The sequence below is a fragment of the Gopherus evgoodei genome, unplaced genomic scaffold, assembly GCF_007399415.2.
Source record: "Gopherus evgoodei ecotype Sinaloan lineage unplaced genomic scaffold, rGopEvg1_v1.p scaffold_91_arrow_ctg1, whole genome shotgun sequence".
Lineage (NCBI taxonomy): Eukaryota > Metazoa > Chordata > Testudines > Testudinidae > Gopherus > Gopherus evgoodei.
The window spans coordinates 128,857-153,511 of record NW_022060112.1 but is presented as its reverse complement, the minus strand read 5'-3'; the positions used below and the strand labels follow the sequence as shown (position 1 = coordinate 153,511).

The 24,655-nt window shown below is 67.2% G+C and overlaps 1 protein-coding gene across 1 annotated transcript in view; it reads left to right on the top strand.

Annotated features, from left to right (window-relative positions):
- CACNA1F (calcium voltage-gated channel subunit alpha1 F) overlaps window positions 1-24,655 on the top strand; it is an 81,210-nt gene that overhangs the window by 37,893 nt on the left and 18,662 nt on the right. The window contains exons 21-33 of the mRNA XM_030548246.1: window positions 2,878-2,965; window positions 4,198-4,305; window positions 5,817-5,869; window positions 9,993-10,139; window positions 10,364-10,565; window positions 13,989-14,147; window positions 14,383-14,493; window positions 14,855-14,938; window positions 16,397-16,417; window positions 18,944-19,072; window positions 20,158-20,223; window positions 20,948-21,039; window positions 23,782-23,941. Coding sequence (XP_030404106.1) covers window positions 2,878-2,965; window positions 4,198-4,305; window positions 5,817-5,869; window positions 9,993-10,139; window positions 10,364-10,565; window positions 13,989-14,147; window positions 14,383-14,493; window positions 14,855-14,938; window positions 16,397-16,417; window positions 18,944-19,072; window positions 20,158-20,223; window positions 20,948-21,039; window positions 23,782-23,941 — 1,420 coding nt within the window. The remainder of the gene's footprint in view (window positions 1-2,877; window positions 2,966-4,197; window positions 4,306-5,816; window positions 5,870-9,992; window positions 10,140-10,363; window positions 10,566-13,988; window positions 14,148-14,382; window positions 14,494-14,854; window positions 14,939-16,396; window positions 16,418-18,943; window positions 19,073-20,157; window positions 20,224-20,947; window positions 21,040-23,781; window positions 23,942-24,655) is intronic.

Here is a 24,655-nt window from a genome sequence, read left to right as displayed (position 1 = left end):
GGGGTGGGAAGGATTGGTGGAGGAGTGGGATACGCCGGGAGGAGGGAAGGATTGGTGGAGGGGATGGGATATGCCAGGTATGGGAAGGATTGGTGGAGGGGATGGGATATGCTGGGGGTGGGAAGGATTGGTGGAGGCAGTGGGATATGCGGGGGGAGGGGCAGGAAGGATTAGTGGAGGCGATGGGATACGCTGGGTATGGGAAGGATTGGTGGAGGAAGTGGGATATGCTGGGGGAGGGAAGGATTGGTGAGGGCCGTGGGATACGCTGGGGGCGGGAAGGATTGGTGGAGGTGCTGGGATACACCGGGGGCGGGAACAATTGGTGGAGGCAATGGGATATGCGGGGGGGGGGAGGAAGGATTGGTGGAGGCGATGGGATACGCCGGGTATGGGAAGGATTGGTGGAGGTGGTGGGATACGCTGGGGGTGGGAAAGATTGGCGGAGGCGGTGGGATATGCCGGGGGGTGGGAAGGATTGATGGAAGCGGTGGGATACACCGGGGGGTGGGAAGGATTGGTGGAGGCCGTGGGATACACCGGGGGGTGGGAAGGATTGGTGGAGGCGGTGGGATACGCCGGGGGTGTGGGAAGGATTGGGGGAAGCCGTGGCATACGCCGGGGGGTGGGAAGGATTGGTGTAAGTGGTGGGATATGCCGGGGGTGGGAAGGATTGATGGAGGTGGTGGGATACGCGGGGGGGTGGGAAGGATTGGTGGAAGCGGTGGGATATGCCGGGGGTGGGAAGGATTGGTGGAAGCTGTTGGATACGCCGGGGGGTGGGAAGGATTGATGGAGGCGGTGGGATACGCCGGGGAGTGGGAAGGATTGGTGGAGGCCGTGGGATACGCTGGGGGGCGGGAAGGATTGGTGGAAGAGGTGGGATATGGCGGGGGTGGGAAGGATTGGTGGAAGTGGTGGGATACGCCGGGGGCGGGAAGGATTGGTGGAAGTGGTGGGATACGCCGGGGAGTGGGAAGGATTGGTGGAAGCGGTGGGATATGCCGGGGGTGGGAAGGATTGGTGGAAGCTGTGGGATACTCCGGGGGGTGGGAAGGATTGGTGGAAGCGGTGGGATATGCTGGGGGTGGGAAGGATTGGTGGAGGCGGTGGGATACGCCGGGGGTGTGGGAAGGATTGGTGGAAGTGGTGGGATATGCCGGGGGTGGAAGGATTGATGGAGGCTGTGGGATACGCCGGGGGGTGGGAAGGATTGATGGAGGCGGTGGGATACGCCAGGGAGTGGGAAGGATTGGTGGAGGCGGTGGGATACGCTGGGGGGTGGGAAGGATTGGTGGAAGAGGTGGGATATGCCGGGGTGGGAAGGATTGGTGGAAGTGGTGGGATACACCGGGGGCAGGAAGGATTGGTGGAAGTGGTGGGATACGCCAGCGGTGGGAAGGATTGGTGTAGGCGGTGGGATATGCCGGGGGTGGGAAGGATTCGTGGAGGCTGGGATACGCTGGGCGTGGGAAAGATTGGTGGCGGCGGTGGGATACGCTGGGGGTGTGGGAAGGATTGGTGGAAGAGGTGGGATATGCCGGGGGGTGGGAAGGAATGGTGGAAGTGGTGGGATATGCCGGGGGTGGGAAGGATTGGTGGAAGTGGTGGGATATGCCAGGGGTGGGAAGGATTGATGGAGGCGGTGGGATACGCCGGGGGGTGGGAAGGATTGGTGGAAGCTGTGGGATACGCTGGGGGGTGGGAAGGATTGATGGAGGCGGTGGGATACGCCAGGGAGTGGGAAGGATTGGTGGAGGCGGTGGGATACGCTGGGGGGCGGGAAGGATTGGTGGAAGAGGTGGGATATGCCGGGGGTGGGAAGGATTGGTGGAAGTGGTGGGATACGCCAGCGGTGGGAAGGATTGGTGGAGGCGGTGGGATATGCCGGGGGTGGGAAGGATTGGTGGAGGCGGTGGGATATGCCGGGGGTGGGAAGGATTGATGGAGGCGGTGGGATACGCCGGGGAGTGGGAAGGATTGGTGGAGGCGGTGGGATACGCTGGGGGGCGGGAAGGATTGGTGGAAGAGGTGGGATATGCCGGGGGTGGGAAGGATTGGTGGAAGTGGTGGGATACGCTGGGGGCGGGAAGGATTGGTGGAAGTGGTGGGATACGCCAGCGGTGGGAAGGATTGGTGGAGGCAGTGGGATATGCTGGGGGTGGGAAGGATTCGTGGAGGCTGGGATACGCTGGGCGCGGGAAAGATTGGTGGCGGCGGAGGGATATGATGGGGGTGTGGGAAGGATTGGTGGAAGCTGTGGGATACGCCGGGGAGTGGGAAGGATTGGTGGAAGTGGTGGGATACGCCGGGGGCGGGAAGGATTGGTGGAAGTGGTGGGATACGCCGGGGGCGGGAAGGATTGGTGGAAGTGGTGGGATACGCCGGGGGCGGGAAGGATTGGTGGAAGTGGTGGGATACGCCGGGGAGTGGGAAGGATTGGTGGAGGCGGTGGGATACGCCGGGGGGTGGGAAGGATTGATGGAGGCGGTGGGATATGCCGGGGGCGGGAAGGATTGGTGGAGGTGGTGGGATACGCTGGGGGGGCGGGAAGGATTGGTGGAAGTGGTGGGATATGCCGGGGGTGGGAAGGATTCGTGGAGGCGGTGGGATACGCTGGGGGGCGGGAAGGATTGGTGGAAGTGGTGGGATACGCCGGGGGTGGGAAGGATTGGTGGAAGTGGTGGGATATGCCAGGGGTGGGAAGGATTGATGGAGGCGGTGGGATACGCCGGGGGGTGGGAAGGATTGGTGGAGGCTGGGATACGCTGGGTGCGGGAAAGATTGGTGGCGGCGGTGGGATATGATGGGGGCAGGGGGGACCGGGCAATCAGTTGGGGAACTCCCCCCAATGTCTGACCCCCACTCCCCACCCAGCTCCAGCGCCATCTCTGTGGTGAAGATTTTGCGGGTGCTGCGGGTGCTGCGGCCTCTCCGAGCCATCAACCGTGCCAAGGGGTTGAAGGTGAGGGGGGCGCTGGGGGGGCAGTGCTCAGGGGGGCTGGTGCAGAGGGCTGGGAGGGGCTGAAGGTGAGGGGGGCGCGGGGGGGGCAGTGCTCAGGGGGGCTGGTGCAGAGGGCTGGGAGGGGCTGAAGGTGAGGGGGGCGCTGGGGGGGCAGTGCTCAGGGGGGCTGGTGCAGAGGGCTGGGAGGGGCTGAAGGTGAGGGGGGCGCGGGGGGGCAGTGCTCAGGGGGGCTGGTGCAGAGGGCTGGGAGGGGCTGAAGGTGAGGGGCGCGAGGGGGCAGTGCTCAGGGGGGCTGGTGCAGAGGGCTGGGAGGGGCTGAAGGTGAGGGGGGCGCTGGGGGGGCAGTGCTCAGGGGGGCTGGTGCAGAGGGCTGGGAGGAGCTGAAGGTGAAGGGGCGCTGGGGGGGCAGTGCTCAGCGGGGCTGGTGCAGAGGGCTGGGAGGGGCTGAAGGTGAGGGGGGCGCTGGGGGGGCAGTGCTCAGCGGGGCTGGTGCAGAGGGCTGGGAGGAGCTGAAGGTGAAGGGGCGCTGGGGGGGCAGTGCTCAGGGGGGCTGGTGCAGAGGGCTGGGAGGGGCTGAAGGTGAGGGGGGCGCGGGGGGGCAGTGCTCAGGGGGGCTGGTGCAGAGGGCTGGGAGGGGCTGAAGGTGAGGGGCGCGAGGGGGCAGTGCTCAGGGGGGCTGGTGCAGAGGGCTGGGAGGGGCTGAAGGTGAGGGGGCGCTGGGGGGGCAGTGCTCAGGGGGGCTGGTGCAGAGGGCTGGGAGGGGCTGAAGGTGAGGGGGGCGCTGGGGGGGCAGTGCTCAGGGGGGCTGGTGCAGAGGGCTGGGAGGGGCTGAAGGTGAGGGGGGTGCGGGGGGGGCAGTGCTCAGGGGGGCTGGTGCAGGGGCCTGGGAGGGGCTGAAGGTGAGGTGGGCGCTGGGGGGGCAGTGCTCGGGGGGGCTGGTGCAGAGGGCTGGGAGGGGCTGAAGGTGAGGGGGGCGCTGGGGGGGCAGTGCTCAGGGGGGCTGGTGCAGAGGGCTGGGAGGGGCTGAAGGTGAGGGGGCGCGGGGGGGCAGTGCTCAGGGGGGCTGGTGCAGAGGCCTGGGAGGGGCTGAAGGTGAGGGGGTGCTGGGGGGCAGCACTTGGTGGCATGGGAGGGGCTGCAGGGCCTGTATCCTGTGATGTGGGGCTCCAAAGGGCACCGAGGGGTGCAGGGGGTCGCTGTGTGGCGGGGGGGTCACTCCCCTGCCCCCCCAGCATGTGGTCCAGTGCGTCTTCGTGGCCATTCGCACCATCGGCAACATCATGATCGTCACCACCCTGCTGCAGTTCATCTTCGCCTGCATCGGGGTGCAGCTCTTCAAGGTGAGCGCCGTGGGGCCCGCAGCCCAGCCCCTAGGGCCCTGCCCCCCATGGGGTCCCCAGCACCCCACCCCTGTGGGTCCCACAGCCCAGCCCCCAGCACCCCAACCCCCTGTGGGACTCCCAGCCCAGCGCCTAGGGCCCCGTCCCCCATGGGGTCCCCAGCACCCCACCCCCGTGGGTCCCACAGCCCAGACCCCAGCACCCCAGCCCCCTGTGGGACTCCCAGCCCAGCCCCTAGGGCCCCGTCCCCCATGGGGTCCCCAGCACTCCACCCCTGTGGGTCCCACAGCCCAGCCCCCAGCACCCCAACCCCCTGTGGGACTCCCAGCCCAGCCCCTAGGGCCCCGTCCCCCATGGGGTCCCCAGCAACCCATCGCTGTGGGTCCCGGAGCCCAGCCCCCGGCACCCAGCCACCCGCGGGGCCCCCAGCCCCCAGCACCCCAACCCCCTGTGGGGCTCCCAGCCTAGCCCCTAGGGCCCCGTCCCCCATGGGGTCCCCAGCACCCCACCCCGTGGGTCCTGCAGCCCAGCCCCTAGGGCCCCGCCCCCCATGGGGTCCCCCGCAGCCCAGCCCCTAGGGCCCCGCCCAGCCCCCAGCGCCCGGCCCCCCATGGGGTCCCCGCAGCCCAGCCCCTAGGGCCCCGCCCAGCCCCCCGCAGCCCAGCCCCCATGGGGTCCCCAGCACCCCAACCCATGGGGCCCGCAGCCCAGCCCCTGGGGCACACACCCCAGCCCCCAGTGCCCCACCCCCCATGGGGTCCCCAGCACCCCACCCCATTGGGTCCCAGGCAGCCCAGCCCCTAGGGACCCGCCCATCCCCCTGCGCCCCACCCCCCATGGGGTCCCCAGCACCCCACCCCTGTGGGTCCCACAGCCCAGCCCCCAAGGCCCCACCCAGCCCCCAGCACCCCACCCCCCATGGGGCCCCCAGGACCCCACTGCTGTGGGTCCTGCAGCCCAGCCCCTAGGGCCCTGCCCTGTGGGTCCCACAGCCCAGCCCCCAGCGCCCTGCCCCCTGTGGGGCCCTCAGCCTAGCCCCCAGCACCCTGCCACCTGCGGGGCCCCCAGCCCAGCCCAGCCCCCAGCACCCCAACCCCCTGTGGGGCTCCCCACCAAGCCCCCAGTGCCCTGTCCCCCATGGGGTTTCCAGCACCCCAGCCCTGTGGGTCCCGCAGCCCAGCCCCTAGGGCCCTGCCCAGCCACCAGCGCCCCACGGGGTCCCCAGCACCCCACCGCTGTGGGTCCCGCAGCCCAGCCCCCGGCACCCAGCCACCCGCGGGGCCCTCAGCCCCCAGCACCCCAACCCCCTGTGGGGCTCCCAGTGCAGCCCCTAGGGCTCTGCCCCCCCAGCCCAGCCTCCAGTGCTGCACCCCCTGTGGGCCCCCCAGGAGGGTTACGTGGGTGTGGGGCTGGTGGGGGCAGGAGGAGGTGTGGGAAGAAGGTGTTGGGGGTTATGTGGGGTAGGCAAGGGCGGGGCGGGGGTCTGAACCCAGCCCCACGGCTCTCCCCAGGGCAAATTCTACAGCTGCACGGACGAAGCCAAGCACACACCGGAGGAATGCAAGTACGTCCCCCCCCCCAGCTCCTTCACCCCCTGCCCAGCCAGGGACCCCCCCCAGCTCCTTCCCCCCCAACCCAGCCAAGGACCCCCCACCTCCCCGGCTCCTTTGCCCCCCACTCAGCCAAGCACACACCGGAGGAATGCAAGTACGTCCCTGTGACGATGCAGTTCTGGTGGGACCCAACTGAGGTGCCAATTCAGGACCAATTGCTTAAACAGGGCAGTCACAGCCCCAGGCTGGGGGTTTTCCACCTCTAAGGCAAATCAACCCAGCCCGACAAAAAGGACTTCGGTTTCACCCCACTGGCTAACCACAAGTCACACAAGCAATTTCCTTAGACACTCCAGTCTCCCCGTATCACCTCCAGTCCCACCCGTCCTGGGGTGAATGGTTATGAAAACCAACACCCCAGTAAAAGAAAAAGGTTCTCTCGATCCCCAAGGACCAACCCCAGACCCAGGTCAATACACACATCAGATCTTACCCACAAATCACGCTGTTGCCAACCCTCTAGAATCTAAAATCTAAAGGTTTATTCATAAAGGGAAAAAGGTAGAGCTGAGAGCTAGAATTGGTGACATGGAATCAATTCCATCCAGCGATGGCAGAGTCCTTGGGTCAGGCTCGTAGCAGGGATGGAGTAAACTGCAGGGTCAAATCAAGTCTCTGGAGAACATGCCCCGCTGGGACGGGTCATTCAGTCCTTTGTGCAGAGCTTCAGTTTGTAGCAAAGTCCCTCCAGAGGTAAGAAGCAGGATTGAAGACCAGATGAAGATGAGGCATCAGCCTTATATAGGCTCTTCCAGGTGTAAGAACACTTCTTGGTTCTTACTGTGGAAAATTACAGCAACATGGAGTCTGGAGTCACATGGGCCAGTCCCTGCACACCCTGCTGAGTCACAAGGCGGATCTGCCTCCTCTCAATGGGTCAGTTGTGTAGCCGATGGTCCTTAATGGGCCATCAAGCAGGCTAGGCAGAGCTAACACCAACTTGTCTGGGGTGTCACCCAGTAACACAGCACAAGTCTGAAATACAGACAGTATAGAGCCAATACTAACTTCAACTACACAATGCTACAGACACACAGACAGCTTCATCCTAACCAGCAACCCAGAACCTGCTCCTAGACACCTGATATGACCCCCTTTACATAGGATTTGGTGCCACTACAGGACCTTGGTTGCAAACCATGTTCTATATGGTCCCAGCAGCAAAGAATCCTGTGGCACCTTATAGACTAACAGACATTTTGGAGCATGAGCTTTCGTGGGTGAATACCCACTTCATCAGATGCATGTAGTGGACATTTCCAGGAGCAGGTATATATATGCAGGCAAGCTAGAGATAACGAGGTCAGTTCAATCAGGGAGGATGAGGCCCTGTTCTAGCAGTTGAGGTGTGAAAACCAAGGGAGGAGAAACTGGTTCTGTAGTTGGCAAGCCATTCACAGTCTTTGTTCAATCCTGAGCTGATGGTGTCAAATTTGCAGATGAACTGAAGCTCAGCAGTTTCTCTTTGAAGTCTGGTCCTGAAGTTTTTTTGCTGCAGGATGGCCACGTGAAGGTCTGCTATAGTGTGGCCAGGGAGGTTGAAGTGTTCTCCTACAGGCCAACCTGAAGCATATTCTCACCAGTAACTGCACAGTGCCCCATAGTAACTCTAGCTCAGGAACCAATCCATGCAACAAACCTCGATGCCAACTCTGCCCACATATCTACACCAGCGACACCATCACAGGACCTAACCAGATCAGCCACACCATCACCAGTTCATTCACCTGCACGTCCACCAATGTAATATACGCCATCATATGCCAGCAATGCCCCTCTGCTATGTACATCGGCCAAACTGGACAGTCGCTACGGAAAAGGATAAATGGACACAAATCAGACATTAGGAATGGCAATACACAAAAACCTGTAGGAGAGCACTTCAACCTCCCTGGCCACACTATAGCAGACCTTAAGGTGGCCATCCTGCAGCAAAACAACTTCAGGACCAGACCTCAGAGAGAAACTGCTGAGCTTCAGTTCATCTGCAAATTTGACACCATCAGCTCAGGACTGAACAAAGACTGTGAATGGCTTGCCAACTACAGAACCAGTTTCTCCTCCCTTGGTTTTCACACCTCAACTGCTAGAACAGGGCCTCATCCTCCCTGATTGAACTGACCTCGTTATCTCTAGCTTGCTTGCTAGCACACATATATATACCTGCCCCTGGAAATGTCCACTACATGCATCTCAGGAAGTGGGTATTCACTCACGAAAGCTCATGCTCCAAAACGTCTGTTAGTCTATAAGGTGCCACAGGATTCTTTGCTGCTTTTACAGATCCAACTAACATGGCTACCCTCTGATATATGGTCCCAGTTCATATCAATAACATCACAGTCCCCCGCCCCCGGCTCCTTCCCCCCCCCCAGGCAAGGACCCCCCACCCCCCCGGCTCCTTCACCCCCCGCCCAGCCAGGGCATCCCCCCAGCTCCTTCACCGCCCCCCCAGCCAGGGACCCCCCTGGCTCCTTGCCCCCCACACAGCCAAGGACCCCCCACCCCCCCGGCTCCTTCACCCCCCGCCTAGCCAGGGCCCCCCCGGCTCTTTCACCCACCCACAGCCAAAGACCCCCCACCCCCCCAGTTCCTTACCCCCTGCCCAACCAGGGACCCCTCCACGCCCCTGCCTCCTTCACCCCCAGCCAAGGCCCCCCCTGGCTCATTCCCCCCCGCCCCAGCCAAGGATCCCCCAGCTCCTTCACCCCCTGCCCAGCCAGGGACCTCTCCGCCCCCCCCCCCCGCTCCTTCAACCCCCGCCCAGCTGCTTCCGGGATCAGGGGGTCGTGGGTAGGCGCTGGGATCAGGAGCTGGTTGCTGGGATTCAGGGGGGCTGGGCCGGAGGTCAGAGTTTGGGGTTTGAGATTAGGGGCCGGGTGTCACGGGGTTGGGCTGTTGTCAGGGTGACCAGGCTGGGGGGGCTCAGACCGGGGGGATGCTGGGGCTCTGGTTGTTGGGGTGACTGGCTGGGGGGGGTGCTGGGGCTCTGGTTGTTGGGGTAACTGGCTGGGGGGGGCTCAGGCCAGGGGGTGCTGGGCTCTGGTTGTCGGGGTGACCAGGCTGGGGGGACTCAGGCCGGGGGGGCAGGGCTTTGGTTGTCGGGGTGACCAGGTCGGGGGAGGGGTGATCTCTGGTTGTCAGGGTTACCAGGCCAGGGGGGTGCTGGGGCTCTGGCTGTCGGGATGACCAGTCGGGGGGGGGGGGCCCAGGTTGTCAGGGGTTCTGGGGCTCTGGTTGTCATGGTGACCAGCTTGGGGGGGACTCAGGCTGGGGGGGGCAGGGCTCTGGTTGTCGGGGTGACCAGTCCAGGGGGCTCAGGCTGGAGGGATGCGGGGACTCTGGTTGTCGGGGTGACCAGTCCAGGGGGGCTCAGGCTGGAGGGATGCGGGGGCTCTGGTTGTCGGGGTGACCAGTCCAGGGGGCTCAGGCTGGAGGGATGCGGGGGCTCTGGTTGTCAGGGTGACCAGTCCAGGGGGGCTCAGGTTGTCAGGGGTTCTGGGGCTCTGGTTGTCATGGTGACCAGCTTGGGGGGGACTCAGGCCGGGGGGGCTGGGCTCTGGTTGTCGGGGTGACCAGTCCAGGGGGCTCAGGCTGGAGGGATGCGGGGACTCTGGTTGTCGGGGTGACCAGTCCAGGGGGGCTCAGGCTGGAGGGATGCGGGGGCTCTGGTTGTCGGGGTGACCAGTCCAGGGGGCTCAGGCTGGAGGGATGCGGGGGCTCTGGTTGTCGGGGTGACCAGTCCAGGGGGGCTCAGGCTGGAGGGATGCGGGGGCTCTGGTTGTCGGGGTGACCAGTCCAGGGGGGCTCAGGCTGGAGGGATGCGGGGGCTCTGGTTGTCGGGGGTGACCAGTCCAGGGGGCTCAGGCTGGAGGGATGCGGGGGCTCTGGTTGTCGGGGTGACCAGTCCAGGGGGCTCAGGCTGGAGGGATGCGGGGGCTCTGGTTGTCGGGGTGACCAGTCCAGGGGGGCTCAGGCTGGAGGGATGCGGGGGCTCTAGCTGTCAGGGTGACCAGGCCGGGGGTTGGCACATCGGGGTCCCCCCCCGCTGATGCCCGCCTGCCCGCCCCCCAGGGGCACGTTCATCGTGTACAAGGACGGGGACGTGGGGCACCCCATGGTGCGTGACCGGATCTGGCACAACAGTGACTTCAACTTCGACAACGTCCTGTCCGGCATGATGGCCCTGTTCACCGTCTCCACCTTCGAGGGCTGGCCCAGGTGCGCCCGGGGGCCGGGGAGATGAGGGGCCGGGGGGGGGCCAGGGGCAGATGGGCGACCGGGGGCTGGGGAGCAGGGGAACCTGGGACTCGGGGGCTGGGGAAAGTGAGAGGGAGCTGGCAGGTCCCAGGGGAGCTGGAGGGTGGGGAAATGGGGGGCATGGGGAGTGGGAGGAGCTGGGGGATCCCTGGGGGTCCCCATCTCACCCCCCCCCCGCCCCCCAGCCTCCTGTACAAGGCGATCGACGCCAACGGGGAGAACCGGGGCCCCATCTACAACTACCGGGTGGAGATCTCCATCTTCTTCATCGTCTACATCATCATCATCGCCTTCTTCATGATGAACATCTTCGTGGGCTTCGTCATCATCACCTTCCGCGCCCAGGGCGAGCAGGAGTACCACAACTGCGAGCTGGACAAGAACCAGGTACTGCCCCCCGCCTGCCCCCCGCCTGCCCCACAACCTCCCACAGCCCTCCCCAGCCCTCCATCACCTTCCGCACCCAGGGCGAGCAGGAGTACCACAACCGCGAGCTGGACAAGAACCAGGTACTGCCCCCCGCCTGCCCCACAACCTCCCACAGCCCTCCCCAGCCCTCCATCACCTTCCGCGCCCAGGGCGAGCAGGAGTACCACAACTGCGAGCTGGACAAGAACCAGGTACTGCCCCCTGCCTGCCCCCCGCCTGCCCCACAACCCTCCCCAGCCCTCCATCACCTTCCGCACCCAGGGCGAGCAGGAGTACCACAACTGCGAGCTGGACAAGAACCAGGTACTGCCCCCCGCCTGCCCCCCGCCTGCCCCACAACCTCCCACAGCCCTCCCCAGCCCTCCATCACCTTCCGCACCCAGGGCGAGCAGGAGTACCACAACTGCGAGCTGGACAAGAACCAGGTACTGCCCCCCGCCTGCCCCACAACCTCCCACAGCCCTCCCCAGTCCCCCATCACCTTCTGCGCCCAGGGCGAGCAGGAGTACCACAACTGCGAGCTGGACAAGAACCAGGTACTGCCCCCCGCCTGCCCAACAACCTCCCACAGCCCTCCCCAGCCCTCCATCACCTTCCGCGCCCAGGGCGAGCAGGAGTACCACAACTGCGAGCTGGACAAGAACCAGGTACTGCCCCCCGCCTACCCCCCAACCTCCCACAGCCCTCCCCAGCCCCCCATCACCTTCCGCGCCCAGGGCGAGCAGGAGTACAACAACTGCGAGCTGGACAAGAACCAGGTACTGCCCCCCGCCTGCCCCACAGCTTCCCACAGCCCTCCCCAGCCCTCCATCACCTTCCGCGCCCAGGGCGAGCAGGAGTACCACAACTGCGAGCTGGACAAGAACCAGGTACTGCCCCCCGCCTGCCCCCCGCCTGCCCCACAACCTCCCACAGCCCTCCCCAGCCCTCCATCAGCTTCCGCGCCCAGGGCGAGCAGGAGTACCACAACTGCGAGCTGGACAAGAACCAGGTACTGCCCCCCGCCTGCCCCACAACCTCCCACAGCCCTCCCCAGCCCCCCATCACCTTCCGCACCCAGGGCGAGCAGGAGTACCACAACTGCGAGCTGGACAAGAACCAGGTACTGCCCCCCGCCTGCCCCACAACCTCCCACAGCCCTCCCCAGCCCCCCATCACCTTCCGCACCCAGGGCGAGCAGGAGTACCACAACTGCGAGCTGGACAAGAACCAGGTACTGCCCCCCGCCTGCCCCACAACCTCCCACAGCCCTCCCCAGCCCTCCCCAGCCCTCCATCACCTTCCGCGCCCAGGGCGAGCAGGAGTACCACAACCGCGAGCTGGACAAGAACCATGTACTGCCCCCCGCCTGCCCCCCGCCTGCCCCACAACCTCCCAAAGCCCTCCCCAGTCCCCCATCACCTTCCGCGCCCAGGGCGAGCAGGAGTACCACAACTGCGAGCTGGACAAGAACCAGGTACTGCCCCCCGCCTGCCCCCCGCCTGCCCCACAACCTCGCACAGCCCTCCCCAGCTCCCCATCACCTTCCGCGCCCAGGGCGAGCAGGAGTACCACAACTGCGAGCTGGACAAGAACCAGGTACTGCCCCCCGCCTGCCCCACAACCTCCCACAGCCCTCCCCAGCCCTCCATCACCTTCCGCGCCCAGGGCGAGCAGGAGTACCACAACTGCGAGCTGGACAAGAACCAGGTACTGCCCCCCGCCTGCCCCCCGCCTGCCCCACAACCCTCCCCAGCCGTCCATCACCTTCCGCACCCAGGGCGAGCAGGAGTACCACAACTGCGAGCTGGACAAGAACCAGGTACTGCCCCCCGCCTGCCCCACAACCTCCCACAGCCCTCCCCAGCCCTCCCCAGCCCTCCATCACCTTCCGCGCCCAGGGCGAGCAGGAGTACCACAACTGCGAGCTGGACAAGAACCAGGTACTGCCCCCCGCCTGCCCCCCGCCTGCCCCACAACCTCGCACAGCCCTCCCCAGCCCCCCATCACCTTCCGCGCCCAGGGCGAGCAGGAATACCACAACTGCGAGCTGGACAAGAACCAGGTACTGCCCCCCGCCTGCCCCACAACCTCCCACAGCCCTCCCCAGCCCTCCATCAGCTTCCGCGCCCAGGGCGAGCAGGAGTACCACAACTGCGAGCTGGACAAGAACCAGGTACTGCCCCCCGCCTGCCCCACAACCTCCCACAGCCCTCCCCAGTCCCCCATCACCTTCCGCGCCCAGGGCGAGCAGGAGTACCACAACTGCGAGCTGGACAAGAACCAGGTACTGCCCCACGGCCTGCCCCCCAGCCTCCCAAAGCCCTCCCCAGCCCCCCATCACCTTCCACGCCCAGACGAGCAGGATAGGATCCAGGTACTTGTCCAGGGCGGCCAGATGTCCCGGTTTTATAGGGTCAGTCCCAATATTTGGGGCTTTTTCTTATCTAGGCGCCTGTTCCCCCCCCCACCCCCACTCTCATCCCAGGTTTTCACCCTGTACCTATGCCCGTGCCCCTATCCCCAGTGTGGCAAGTGTGGGGGAGGGGAGCCTGGTTCGGGGGCAGGGTGTGGGGTACCCCATTGCCCCAACCCCATCCCCCAAGATGCAGTGCGTGGGGTGGGGCATGGAGGGACTGCTCAGCTGGGGAACCAGGCGTGGAGGTGGGGCTCTGTGGGAGGGACGGCTCAGCGGGGGGCTGGTGGGGGAAGGTGTGGGGCACAGCTCAGAAGGGTGGGGAAGGCCGAGTGTAAGGCATGGCTCAGAGGGGGGCCAGCGGGGGCGGGTGTGGGGCACGGCTCAGAGGGGGCCGGGTGTGGGGCACGGCTCAGAGGGGGGCGGGCAGGGCTGGCTGTGGGGCACGGCTCAGAGGGGGGCCAGCGGGGGCGGGTGTGGGGCACGGCTCAGAGGGGGCTGGGTGTGGGGCACGGCTCAGAGGGGGGCGGGCAGGGCTGGCTGTGGGGCACGGCTCAGAGGGGGCTGGGTGTGGGGCACGGCTCAGAGGGGGGCGGGCAGGGCTGGCTGTGGGGCACGGCTCAGAGGGGGCCAGTTGTGGGGCACGGCTCAGAGGGGGCTGGGTGTTGGGCACGGCTCAGAGGGGGGCGGGTGTGGGGCATGGCTCAGAGGGGGCTGAGTGTGGGGCACGGCTCAGAGGGGGGTGGGCAAGGCTGGCTGTGGGGCACGGCTCAGAGGGGGCCGGGTGTGGGGCACGGCTCAGAGGGGGGCGGGCAGGGCTGGCTGTGGGGCACGGCTCAGAGGGGGGCGGGCAGGGCTGGCTGTGGGGCACGGCTCAGGGGGCCGGGTGTGGGGCACGGCTCAGAGGGGGGCGGGCAGGGCTGGCTGTGGGGCACGGCTCAGAGGGGGCCAGGTGTGGGGCACGGCTCAGAAGACTCCCCCCGCAGCGGCAGTGTGTGGAGTACGCGCTGAAGGCCCAGCCGCTGCGGCGCTACATCCCCAAGAACCGGCACCAGCACCGGGTGTGGGCGGCCGTGAACTGCTCGGCCTTCGAGTACGGCATGTTCCTGCTCATCCTGCTCAACACCATCGCCCTGGCCGTGCAGGTGCTGCCCGTGGGGCGGGGCTGGGGGCAGGGTCTGCGCTGGGGCGGGGCCTGGATAGGGGCGGGGCTGGGGGCAGGGTCTGCGCTGGGGCTGGGCCTGGCTTGGGGGTGGGGCCTGGGCAAGGGGCGGAGCCTGGGGTGAGGAGGAGGGGCCTGTCCTTTCATCGGGGAGGGGCGTGGCCTGTCTGTCTAGGGGCGGGGCTTTCCCCTCTCACCCTGCACCCCTCCCCCCCCAGCACTACGAGCAGTCGCAGCCCTTCAACTACGTCATGGACCTGCTCAACATGGTCTTCACCGGCCTCTTCACCGTGGAGATGGTGCTGAAAATCATCGCCTTCAAACCCCGGGTAGGCGGGGCCAGCGGGGCCTGGGGCGGGGCCTGGCACGACGGGGGCGGGGCCTGGCATGACAGGGCGGGGCCTTCTGTGAGTGGCGTGGCCTGGCATGACGGGGGGGGGCCCTTGTGTGAGTGGCAGGGCCTTGTGTGAGGGGCGGGGCCTTGTGTGAGGGGCGGGGCCTGGCATGATGGGGCGGGGCCTGGCATGACAGGGCGGGGCCTTGTGTGAGTGGCAGGGCCTTGTGTGAGGGGCGGGGCCTTGTGTGAGGGGCGGGGCCTGGCATGACGGGGGGGGGGCCCTTGTGTGAGTGGCAGGGCCTTGTGTGAGGGGGTGGGTCCTGCCCGGCTGACCCCCCCCGCCCTGTTCCCAGCACTATTTCTGCGACGCCTGGAACACCTTCGATGCGCTGATCGTGGTGGGCAGCGTGGTGGACATCGCCGTCACTGAGGTCAATGTAAGTGCCCCCGCTTCACCCCAAATCCAGGGCGGGTACCCCGGCACCCAAGTCACACCCCAGCACTGGAGAATCAGCCCCTGCCTGGGTCCAGAGGGGTCCCGGTGTGATCAGTCCCCGTGTGATCGGCCCCCTCGCCTCGCCCCACCCCGGAGGGGTCCCCGTGTGATTGGTCCCCACTCCCCACCCTGGAGGGGTCCCCGTATAAACCACACCCCGCCCCAGAGGGGTCCTCATGTGAACAGCCCCCGCGCCCCGCCCCGGAGGTGTCCCCGTGTGAACCGCACTCCACCCCGGAGGGGTCCCCGCGTGAACAGCCCCCGTTCCCTGCCCCGGAGGGGTCCCTGTGTGATCGGCCCCCGTACCCTTCCCCAGAGGGGTCCCCATGTGAACCGTACCCTGCCCTGGAGGGATCTCCATGTGAACAGCACCCGTGCCCCCACCCCACAGGGGTCCCCGTGTGAACCGCACCCCGTCCTGGAGGGGTCCCTGCGTGAATGGCCCCTGTGCCCCGCCCCAGAGGGGTCCCCGTGTGATCAGCCCCCGCGCCCCGCCCTGGAGGGGTCCCCGTGTGATTGGCCCTGCGCCCCGCCCTGGAGGGGTCCTCGTACGATCAGCCCCTGCCCCAGGTCCCCGTGTGATCGGCCCCCGTGCCCCACCCCGGAGGGGTCCCCATGTGATTGGCCCTGCTCCCCACCTCGGAGTGGTCCCCATGTGATCAGCCCCCAGCCCCGCCCCGGAGGGGTCCCCGTGTGATCGGCTCCCACGCCCCGCCCCAGAGGGGTCCCCGTGTGATCGGCCCCTGCGCCCTAACCTAGAGTGGTCCTCATACGATTGGCCCCCGCCCCAGTGGGGTCCCCGTGTGATTGGCCCCTGCACCCCACCCCGGAGGGGTCCCCGTGTGATCGGCCCCCGCGCCCTGCCCTAGAGGGGTCCTCATGCGATCGGCCCCCGCCCCAGTGGGGTCCCCGTGTGATTGGCCCCTGCACCTCGCCCCGGAGGGGTCCCCGTGTGATCAGCTCCCACGCCCCGCCCCAGAGGGGTCCCTGTGTGATCGGCCCCTGTGCCCTGCCCTAGAGGGGTCCTCATGCGATCAGCCCCCGCCCCAGAGGGGTCACCGTGTGATCGGCCCCTGTGCCCTGCCCCAGTGGGGTCTCCGTGTGATTGGCCCCCACACCCCACCCTGAAGGGTTCCCCATGTGAACAGCCCCCATGCCCCGCCCAGGGGGGCTGCTTGTCACAGCGCCAGGGGTCTGTTTGGGAATCCACGGGAGTGGAACATGCTGGAGAAATACCTGCCCCTCTGTCCATCCCCCCCCCCACCCCATGTGTCCATCTGTCCATCTCCCCACGTCGGTTTCTGTCTCTCATCTCTCCTGGGGTTGTTTCCTGGTGGACGCCGTGTCGCATGGCTTCATCCTCCTCCTCCTCCTCCTCACAACTCCATGCCCCCACTAGAATGGCGGCCATGTCGGAGAGGTAACGCCCTGGATCCCCCCCACGGGACTAGGGGCCAGAGCCAGATGAGGCTCTGGAGGTGGACAAGATGTGGGGGGTGCAGAGGGGATGTTGGAGGGAATTGTGGGCTGGCTGTGGGGCCTGGTGTGGGGGTCAGCAAGGGGCTGGCATGGGGGATGGGGGGGTTGGCAAAGCCGGCATGGGGGTCGGCAAGGCAACTGGCACGGTAGGTGAGGGGCTGGCGGGGTCAGTGAGGGGATCAGCGAGGCGACTGCCATGGGGGTCGGCGAGGGGGTCGGCGAGGCAGCTGCCGTGGGGGTCGGCGAGGGGGTCGGCGGGGCGGCTGCCGTGGGGGTCGGTGAGGGAGTCGACGAGGCAGCTGCCGTGGGGGTCGGCGAGGGGGCTGCCGTGGGGGTCGGCGAGGGGGTCGGCGAGGCGGCTGCCGTGGGGGTCGGCGAGGGGGTCGGCGAGGCGGCTGCCGTGGGGGTCGGCGAGGGGGTCAGCGAGGGGGCTGCGAGGGGGTCAGCGAGGGGGCTGCCGTGGGGGTCGGCGAGGGAGTCGGCGAGGCAGCTGCCGTGGGGGTCGGCGAGGGGGTCAGCAAGGGGGCTGCCATGGGGATCAGCGAGGGGGCTGCCGTGGGGGTCGGCGAGGGGGCTGCCGTGGGGGTCGGTGTGGGGGTCAGCGAGAGGGTCAGCGAGAGGGTCAGAGAGAAGGTCGGCGAGGCGGCTGCCGTGGGGGTCGGCGAGGGGGTCAGCGAGGGGGTCAGCGAGGCGGCTGCCGTGGGGGTCGGTGAGGGGTCAGTGAGGGGGTCGGCGAGGCAGCTGCCGTGGGGGTCAGCGAGGGGGTCGGCGAGGGGGTCGGCGAGGGGGCTGCCGTGGGGGTCAGCGAGGGGGTCGGCGAGGCAGCTGCCGTGGGGGTCGGCGAGGGGTCAGTGAGGGGGCTGCCGTGGGGATCAGTGAGGCAGCTGCCGTGGGGATCGGCGAGGGGGTCGGCGAGGGGTCAGCGAGGGGGCTGCCGTGGGGATCAGTGAGGCAGCTGCCGTGGGGGTCGGCGAGGGGGTCGGCGAGGCGGCTGCCATGGGGGGCTGCCGTGGGGGTCGGCGAGGGGGCTGCCGTGGGGGTCGGCGAGGCGGCTGCCATGGGGGTCAGTGAGGGGGTCGGTGAGGGGGCTACCGTGGGGGTCGGCGAGGGGGCTGCCGTGGGGGTCGGCGAGGCGGCTGCCATGGGGGTCAGTGAGGGGGTCGGTGAGGGGGCTGCCGTGGGGGTCAGCGAGGGGGCTGCCGTGGGGGTCGGCGAGGCGGCTGCCATGGGGGTCAGTGAGGGGGTCAGCGAGGGGGCTGGCGTGGGGGTCAGCGAGGGGGTCGGTGAGGCAGCTGCCGTGGCGGTCGGCGAGGGGGCTGCGAGGGGTCTGCGAGGGGGCTGCGTGGGGGTCAGCGTGGAGGTCGGCGAGGGGGTCGGCGAGGGGGCTGCGAGGGGGTCAGCAAGGGGGCTGCCGTGGGGGTCGGCGTGGGGGTCAGCGAGAGGGTCGGTGAGGGGGTCAGCGAGGGGGTCGGCAAGGTGGCTTCTGTGGGGGTCGGCGAGGGGGTCAGCGAGGGGGCTGCCGTGGGGGTCGGCGAGGGGGTCAGCGAGGGGGCTGCCGTGGGGGTTGGCGAGGGGGTCAGTGAGGGGGTCGGCGAGGCAGCTGCCGTGGGGGTCAGCGAGGGGGTCAGCGAGGCAGCTGCCGTGGGGGTCGGCGAGGGGGTCGGCGAGGCAGCTGCCGTGGGGGTCGGCGAGGGGGCTGCGAGGGGGTCAGCGAGGGGGTCGGCGAGGCAGCTGCCGTGGGGGTCAGCGAGGGGGTCGGCGAGGCAGCTGCCGTGGGGGTCAGTGAGGGGGTCGGCAAACAGGTGCCATGGGGGTCGGCGAGGCGGCTGCCGTGGGGGTCGGCGAGGGGGTCGGCGAGGGGGTCGGCGAGGCAGCTGCCGTGGGGGTCGGCGAGGGGGTCGGCGAGGCAGCTGCCGTGGGGGTCGGCGAGGCGGCTGCCGTGGGGGTCGGCGAGGGGTCAGCGAGGAGGTCGGCGAGGCAGCTGCCGTGGGGGTCGGCGAGGGGGCTGCGAGGGGGTCGGCGAGGCAGCTACCGTGGGGGTCGGCGAGGGGGTCAGCGAGGGGGCTGCCGTGGGGGTTGGCGAGGGGGTCAGTGAGGGGGTCGGCGAGGCAGCTGCCGTGGGGGTCAGCGAGGGGGTCAGCGAGGCAGCTGCCGTGGGGGTCGGCGAGGGGGTCGGCGAGGCAGCTGCCGTGGGGGTCGGCGAGGGGGCTGCCGTGGGGGTCGGCGAGGGGGTCGGCGAGGCAGCTGCCGTGGGGGTCGGCGAGGGGGTCGGCGAGGCGGCTGCCGTGGGGGTCGGCGAGGGGTCAGCGAGGAGGTCGGCGAGGCAGCTGCCGTGGGGGTCGGCGAGGGGGCTGCGAGGGGGTCGGCGAGGCAGCTGCCGTGGGAGTCAGCGAGGCAGCTGCCGTGGGGGTCGGCGAGGCGGCTGCCGTGGGGCGCCGTGACCCCCCTGCCCCGCCCTGCCCCACAGAGCTCGGAGGACAGCTCCCGCATCTCCATCACCTTCTTCCGCCTCTTCCGCGTCATGCGGCTGGTGAAGCTGCTCAGCAAAGGCGAGGGGATCCGCACGCTGCTCTGGACCTTCATCAAGTCCTTCCAGGTGTGGCGGGGGGCCAGGCAGGGCTGGGGGGGTGTCCCGGGGTCCAGCCCCCCACTGCACAGCCCGCGTGGGGCACCGGGAGCAGGAAGTCCGTCGGGGGGGCCTGGGGCCTGGTGCCCCTGAACCCCCCCCCGAGTCCCAAAGCGCAGACTGCCCAGCCCCAGCCCCAGCCCCAGCCCCAGCCCCGCCGGCTCCCCGCTTGCCCGGGCCAGCAGGGCCCCTGGGCTGCACCAGTACCGGCGGCTGGTCCTAGCAGAGGAGGGGGCCCAGCCCTCCAGTGCCAGGAGATGGGGTGTTGGCCACTCAGGTCACATCTGCCCTCTGGGGGGTCGCTGCACAAGTCACACACGCTCGTCCCCCCACCTACGGACTGGAGTAACACGGAGGGGAAACTGAGGCACACAGTGTTGAGAGGAAACGTTAAAACCGTTTCCACTTTGTCACAGGGATGAGGGGTGTACACCCGGGGTTTATGGGGGTACACCGATGGGGGGATGAGGGGCACACCTGGGGGTTATGGGGGTACTCCCAGGGGGCATGAGGAGTACAACCCAGCGTTATGGGGGTTCACCCGGGGGGGTGGCATGTACACCCCGGGGGTTATGGGGGTACACCCATAGGGGGATGGTGTGTACACCCTGGGGGTTATCGGGGTACTCCCAGGGGGCATGAGGGGTACACCCCAGGGGTTATGGGGGTTCACCCATGGGGGGATGTAGTATACACCCAGGGTGCTATGGGGATAAACCCATTGGGATGGGATATACACCCCAGAGGTTATGGGGGTACAGCCATGGAGGGATGGGGTACTCCCAGGGGGAATTAGGGGGTACAGGCAGGGGTATGGGGGTACACCTGAGGGAGAGGCCCTCACGCTCCTTGCTGGCTGGATTCCCCCAGAGACCCCCCCTTCCCAGCATGCACTGCTTGGCACCCCTGGGGGCCGCCCAGATCGAGCAATGCATGCTGGGAACCGGGGTTTGCTGGAGCTGGGCATGCTGGGAGCAGCCCTGGTGGAGTCAGTAGGGGCTGAATGGGGGGGCTGTGACCCCACCATATTCTGACCCCCCCGTGTCTCTCCACAGGCCCTGCCCTATGTCGCCCTGCTGATCGCCATGATCTTCTTCATCTACGCCGTCATTGGCATGCAGGTGAGCGGGGGAGGAGCCTTGCACGGCTGTGCATGTGCAATGCACACACTAGTGCACTGGTCCATGTGGGTCTTGCATGCCCCCACAAGAGTGAACTGCTGGGGGTGCCTCTGAGACACGCCTGAGTGTGAGTCGAGCACATGTGCAAGGCTGCAGCACACTGCCCTGCATGTGCAACATGCACCAAAGCACGCATGGCATGTTTGTGGAAGGCTAGGGCCGAGCGAGAAACACTGGAGCATACATGGCAGACTTGTGCCCACCTCTGAGTCTGCAGCCCACTCGTGAGCATGCGTCACACACTTGTGCATGGCTGATTGTGCGACTTGCACCAGAGGGTACCTTTGGCACACGCACATCGTGCTGTGTCTGTCTCAGGTGCCGTGTCTGCCAGTGCACGCTAGAGTGTGCTTCGCACACCTAGTTCTGGGCCACAATCGTATCTATCACGATCAGACCCATAGAAACCCCAGTTGTGCAACACACACCCCTGTGCAGCCCATGAGTGTGCAACACATGCACACGCATGTGCCTCCACTGTGCTTAGGGCTCCAGTTGTGTATCGTACACGTGTCTCTGCCTGGCACGGAGGGGCAGGGAGCTCAGGAGAGCCAACCTGCGGGGCAATGGGGAGCAGGAAGGGTGGGGGTGGTGGGGCGCTGGGGGGGGCGCTGGGCCCCCTTTGGGGTGTCCCCGCCCCCGGTGACGTCCTGGGGTGTTTCAGATCTTCGGCAAAGTGGCGCTGCAGGACGGGACGCAGATCAACCGCAACAACAACTTCCAGACCTTCCCCCAGGCTGTGCTGCTGCTCTTCAGGTAGCACGCGGCCCCCGGGACCCCCACTCCCTCTGGGGCCCCTGACGCCCCCACTCCCCCTGGAGCTCTGCCACCTCCCCCACTCCCCCCGGGGCCACCGATGCCCCAACTCCCCCTGGGGCTCTACTACCTTCCCCACTCCCCTGGGGGCCCCTGATGCCCCAACTCCCCCTGGGGCTTTGCCACCTCCCCCACTCCCCCTGGGGCCCCCGATGCCCCAACTCCCCCTGGGGCTCTACTACCTTCCCCACTCCCCTGGGGGCCCCTGATGCCCCAACTCCCCCTGGGGCTTTGCCACCTCCCCCACTCCCCCTGGGGCCCCCGATGCCCCAACTCCCCCTGGGGCTCTACTACCTTCCCCACTCCCCTGGGGGCCCCTGATGCCCCAACTCCCCCTGGGGCTCTACTACCTTCCCCACTCCCCTGGGGGCCCCTGATGCCCCAACTTCCCCCTAGGGTGCTGTCATGGTATAATCCCCCACTCTGAACCTTAGCGTCCAAAAGATGGGGTACCAGCATGAATTCCTCTAAGCTCAATCCCAGCTTAGAACCTGTAGCGCTGCCACCAACCAGGAATTCCAGTGCCTGGTACACTCTGGTGCCCCCAAAACCTTGCCCGGGGACCCCCAAGACCCAGAGCCTCTGGATCTTAACACAAGGAAAGTAAACCCTTTCCCTCACCGTTGCCTCTCCCAGGCTTCCCCTCCCTGGGTTACCCTGGAAGATCACTGTGATTCAAACTCCTTGAATCTTAAACAGAGAGGAAAATCCACCTTCCCCCCTCCTTCTCTCTCCCCCTCCCAGACTCTCCCTGAGAGAGACAGTAACCCTAACGCAGAGAGAAATTAGCCTCTCTCTCCCCCTTCCCTCCTTTCTCCCCACCAGCTCCCTGGTGGATCCAGACCCCGTCCCCTGGGGTCTCACCAGAATAAAAAAACAATCAGGTTCTTAAACAAGAAAAGCTTTTAATTAAAGAAAGAAAAACAGTAAAAATTATCTTTGTCAATTTAAGATGGAATATGTTACAGGGTCCTTCAGCTCTAGACACTGGGAACACCCTCCCAGCCTAAGGATACAAGTACAAAGTAAAATCCTTCCAGCCAAATACACATTTGCAAATAAAGAAAACAAACATAAGCCTAACTCGCCTTGTCTACCTCGTACTCACTATTCTGAGCACGTAAGAGCCTGTATCGGGGAGATTGGAGAGAAACCTGGGTGCACGTCTGGTCACTCTCAGAACCCAGAGAGAACAACCACCAGACACTAACAGCACACACACAAACACAAACTAACAGCGCACACACGAACTTCCCTCCCTGAAGATTTGAAAGTCTCCTGTCCCCTGATTGCTCCTCTGCTCAGGTGACAGCCAGGCTCGCTGAGCTTGTTAACCCTTTCCAGGCAAAAGAGACCTGACGTACTCCTGTTCTATTAACCCTTAACTATCTGTTTATGACAGCCCTGACACCTGTACTCCCCCTGGGGCTCTGCCAGCTCCCCAACTCCCCCAGGGGTCTCTGACACCCCAACTCCCCCCAAGGGCCCCAACATCCCCACTCCTTCTGGGGCTCTGCCATCTCCCCAGCTCCCCCCTGGGGCTCTGCTGTGCCAACTTCCACCTCGGGAGCCCCAGACACAGCAACTTCCCCCCAGGGGCCCTGACACCCCAAATCCCCCTTGGGGATCTGCCATGCCCCAAACTCCCCCCCTCCCCTGGTGAGCCCTGATGCCCCAACTCCCCCTGGGGGCCCCTGAGGCCCCAACTCCCCCCAGGACTCTGCCATCTCCCCAACTTCCCCCCTGAGGTCCCCAATGTCCCAACTCCACCCCGGAGCTCCACCATCTCCCCAACTCTCCCCTGATGCCCCAACTCTCCACCTTCGGGCAGGGCTGGGGGCGCCATGGGGCTGGGTGATGCTGTGGGGCTGGGCGGACTGGGTGCTGGGAGTGCCGTGAGCTGGGCCAGGTGCTGGGAGTGCCATGGGGCTGGGTGGGGCTGGGGAGTACCGTGGGGCTGGGTGGGCCAGCTGCCATGGGGCTTGGCAGGATGCTGGAGGGTGCCATGGGGCTGGGTGGGGCCAGGTGCCCCGGGGCTGGGCGGGATGCTAGAGGGTCGCATGGGACTGGGTGGGCCTGCTGCCATGGGGCTGGGTGGGATGCTGGAGGATCCCTTGGGGCTGGGCGGGATGCTGGAGGGTCCCATGGGGCTGAGTGGGGTCGGCTGCCATGGGGCTGGGCGGGATGCTGGAGGATCCCTTGGGGCTGGGCGGGATGCTGGAGGGTCCCATGGGGCTGAGTGGGGCCGGCTGCCATGGGGCTGGGCGGGATGCTGGAGGGTCCCATGGCGCTGGGTGGGGTGCTGGAGGGTCCCATGGGGCTGAGTGGGGCCGGCTGCCATGGGGCTGGGCGGGATGCTGGAGGGTCCCATGGCGCTGGGTGGGGTGCTGGAGGGTCCCATGGGGCTGAGTGGGGCCGGCTGCCATGGGGCTGGGCGGGATGCTGGAGGGTCCCATGGCGCTGGGCGGGATGCTGGAGGGTCCCATGGGGCTGAGTGGGGCCGGCTGCCATGGGGCTGGGCGGGATGCTGGAGGGTCCCATGGCGCTGGGCGGGGTGCTGGAGGGTCCCATGGGGCTGAGTGGGGCCGGCTGCCATGGGGCTGGGTGGGATGCTGGAGGGTGCCATGGGGCAGCGGGCGCTGTGGGGCTGGACAGGGCCCGGCTGACCTCCCTGCCCCCCAGGTGCGCCACGGGGGAGGCCTGGCAGGAGATCATGCTGGCCAGCCTGCCCGGGAAGCGCTGCCACCCCGAGTCGGACGTGGGGCCCGGCGAGGAATTCGCCTGCGGGAGCCACTTCGCCATCGTCTACTTCATCAGCTTCTTCATGCTCTGCGCCTTCCTGGTGAGCTCCCCACGCCCCCGCCAGAGCCCCCTGTGGGGCCACCCCCCAGAGCCCCCGGTGTCCCCGTGGGGCCCCCCATCCCCCAGAGCCCCCTGTGTCCCCCATGGGGCCCCCCATCTGCCGGAGCCCCCTGTGTCCCCCATGGGGCCCCCCGTCCTCCGGAGCCCCCTGTGTTCCCGTCGGACCCCCCGTCCCCCAGAGCCCCGTGTGGGGCCATCCCCCGGAACTCCATGTGGCCCCCCTCCACCGGAGCCCCCTGTGTCCCCCATAGGGCCCCCCATCTGCCGGAGCCCCCTGTGTCCCCCATGCGGCCCCCCGTCCTCCGGAGACCCCTGTGTCCCCCGTGGGGCCCCCCATCTGCCGGAGCCCCGTGTCCCCCATGGGGCCCCCCGTCCTCCGGAGCCCCCTGTGTTCCCGTCGGACCCCCTGTCCCCCAGAGCCCTGTGTCCCCCGTGGGACCCCCCGTCCCCTGGATCCCCCTGTGGGGCCATCCCCTAGAGCCCCCTGTGTCCCCGTGGGGCCCCCCGTCCGCCGGAGCCCCCTGTGGGGCCATCCCCCGGAACCCCGTGTCCCCGTGGGGCCCCCCCACCGGAGCCCCTTGTGTCCCACGTGGGACCCCCCATCCCCCAGAGCCCCCTGTGTCCCCCGTGGGACCCCCCCATCCCCCAGAGCTCCCTGTGAGATCCCCCCTCTGCCGGATCCCCCTGTGCCCCC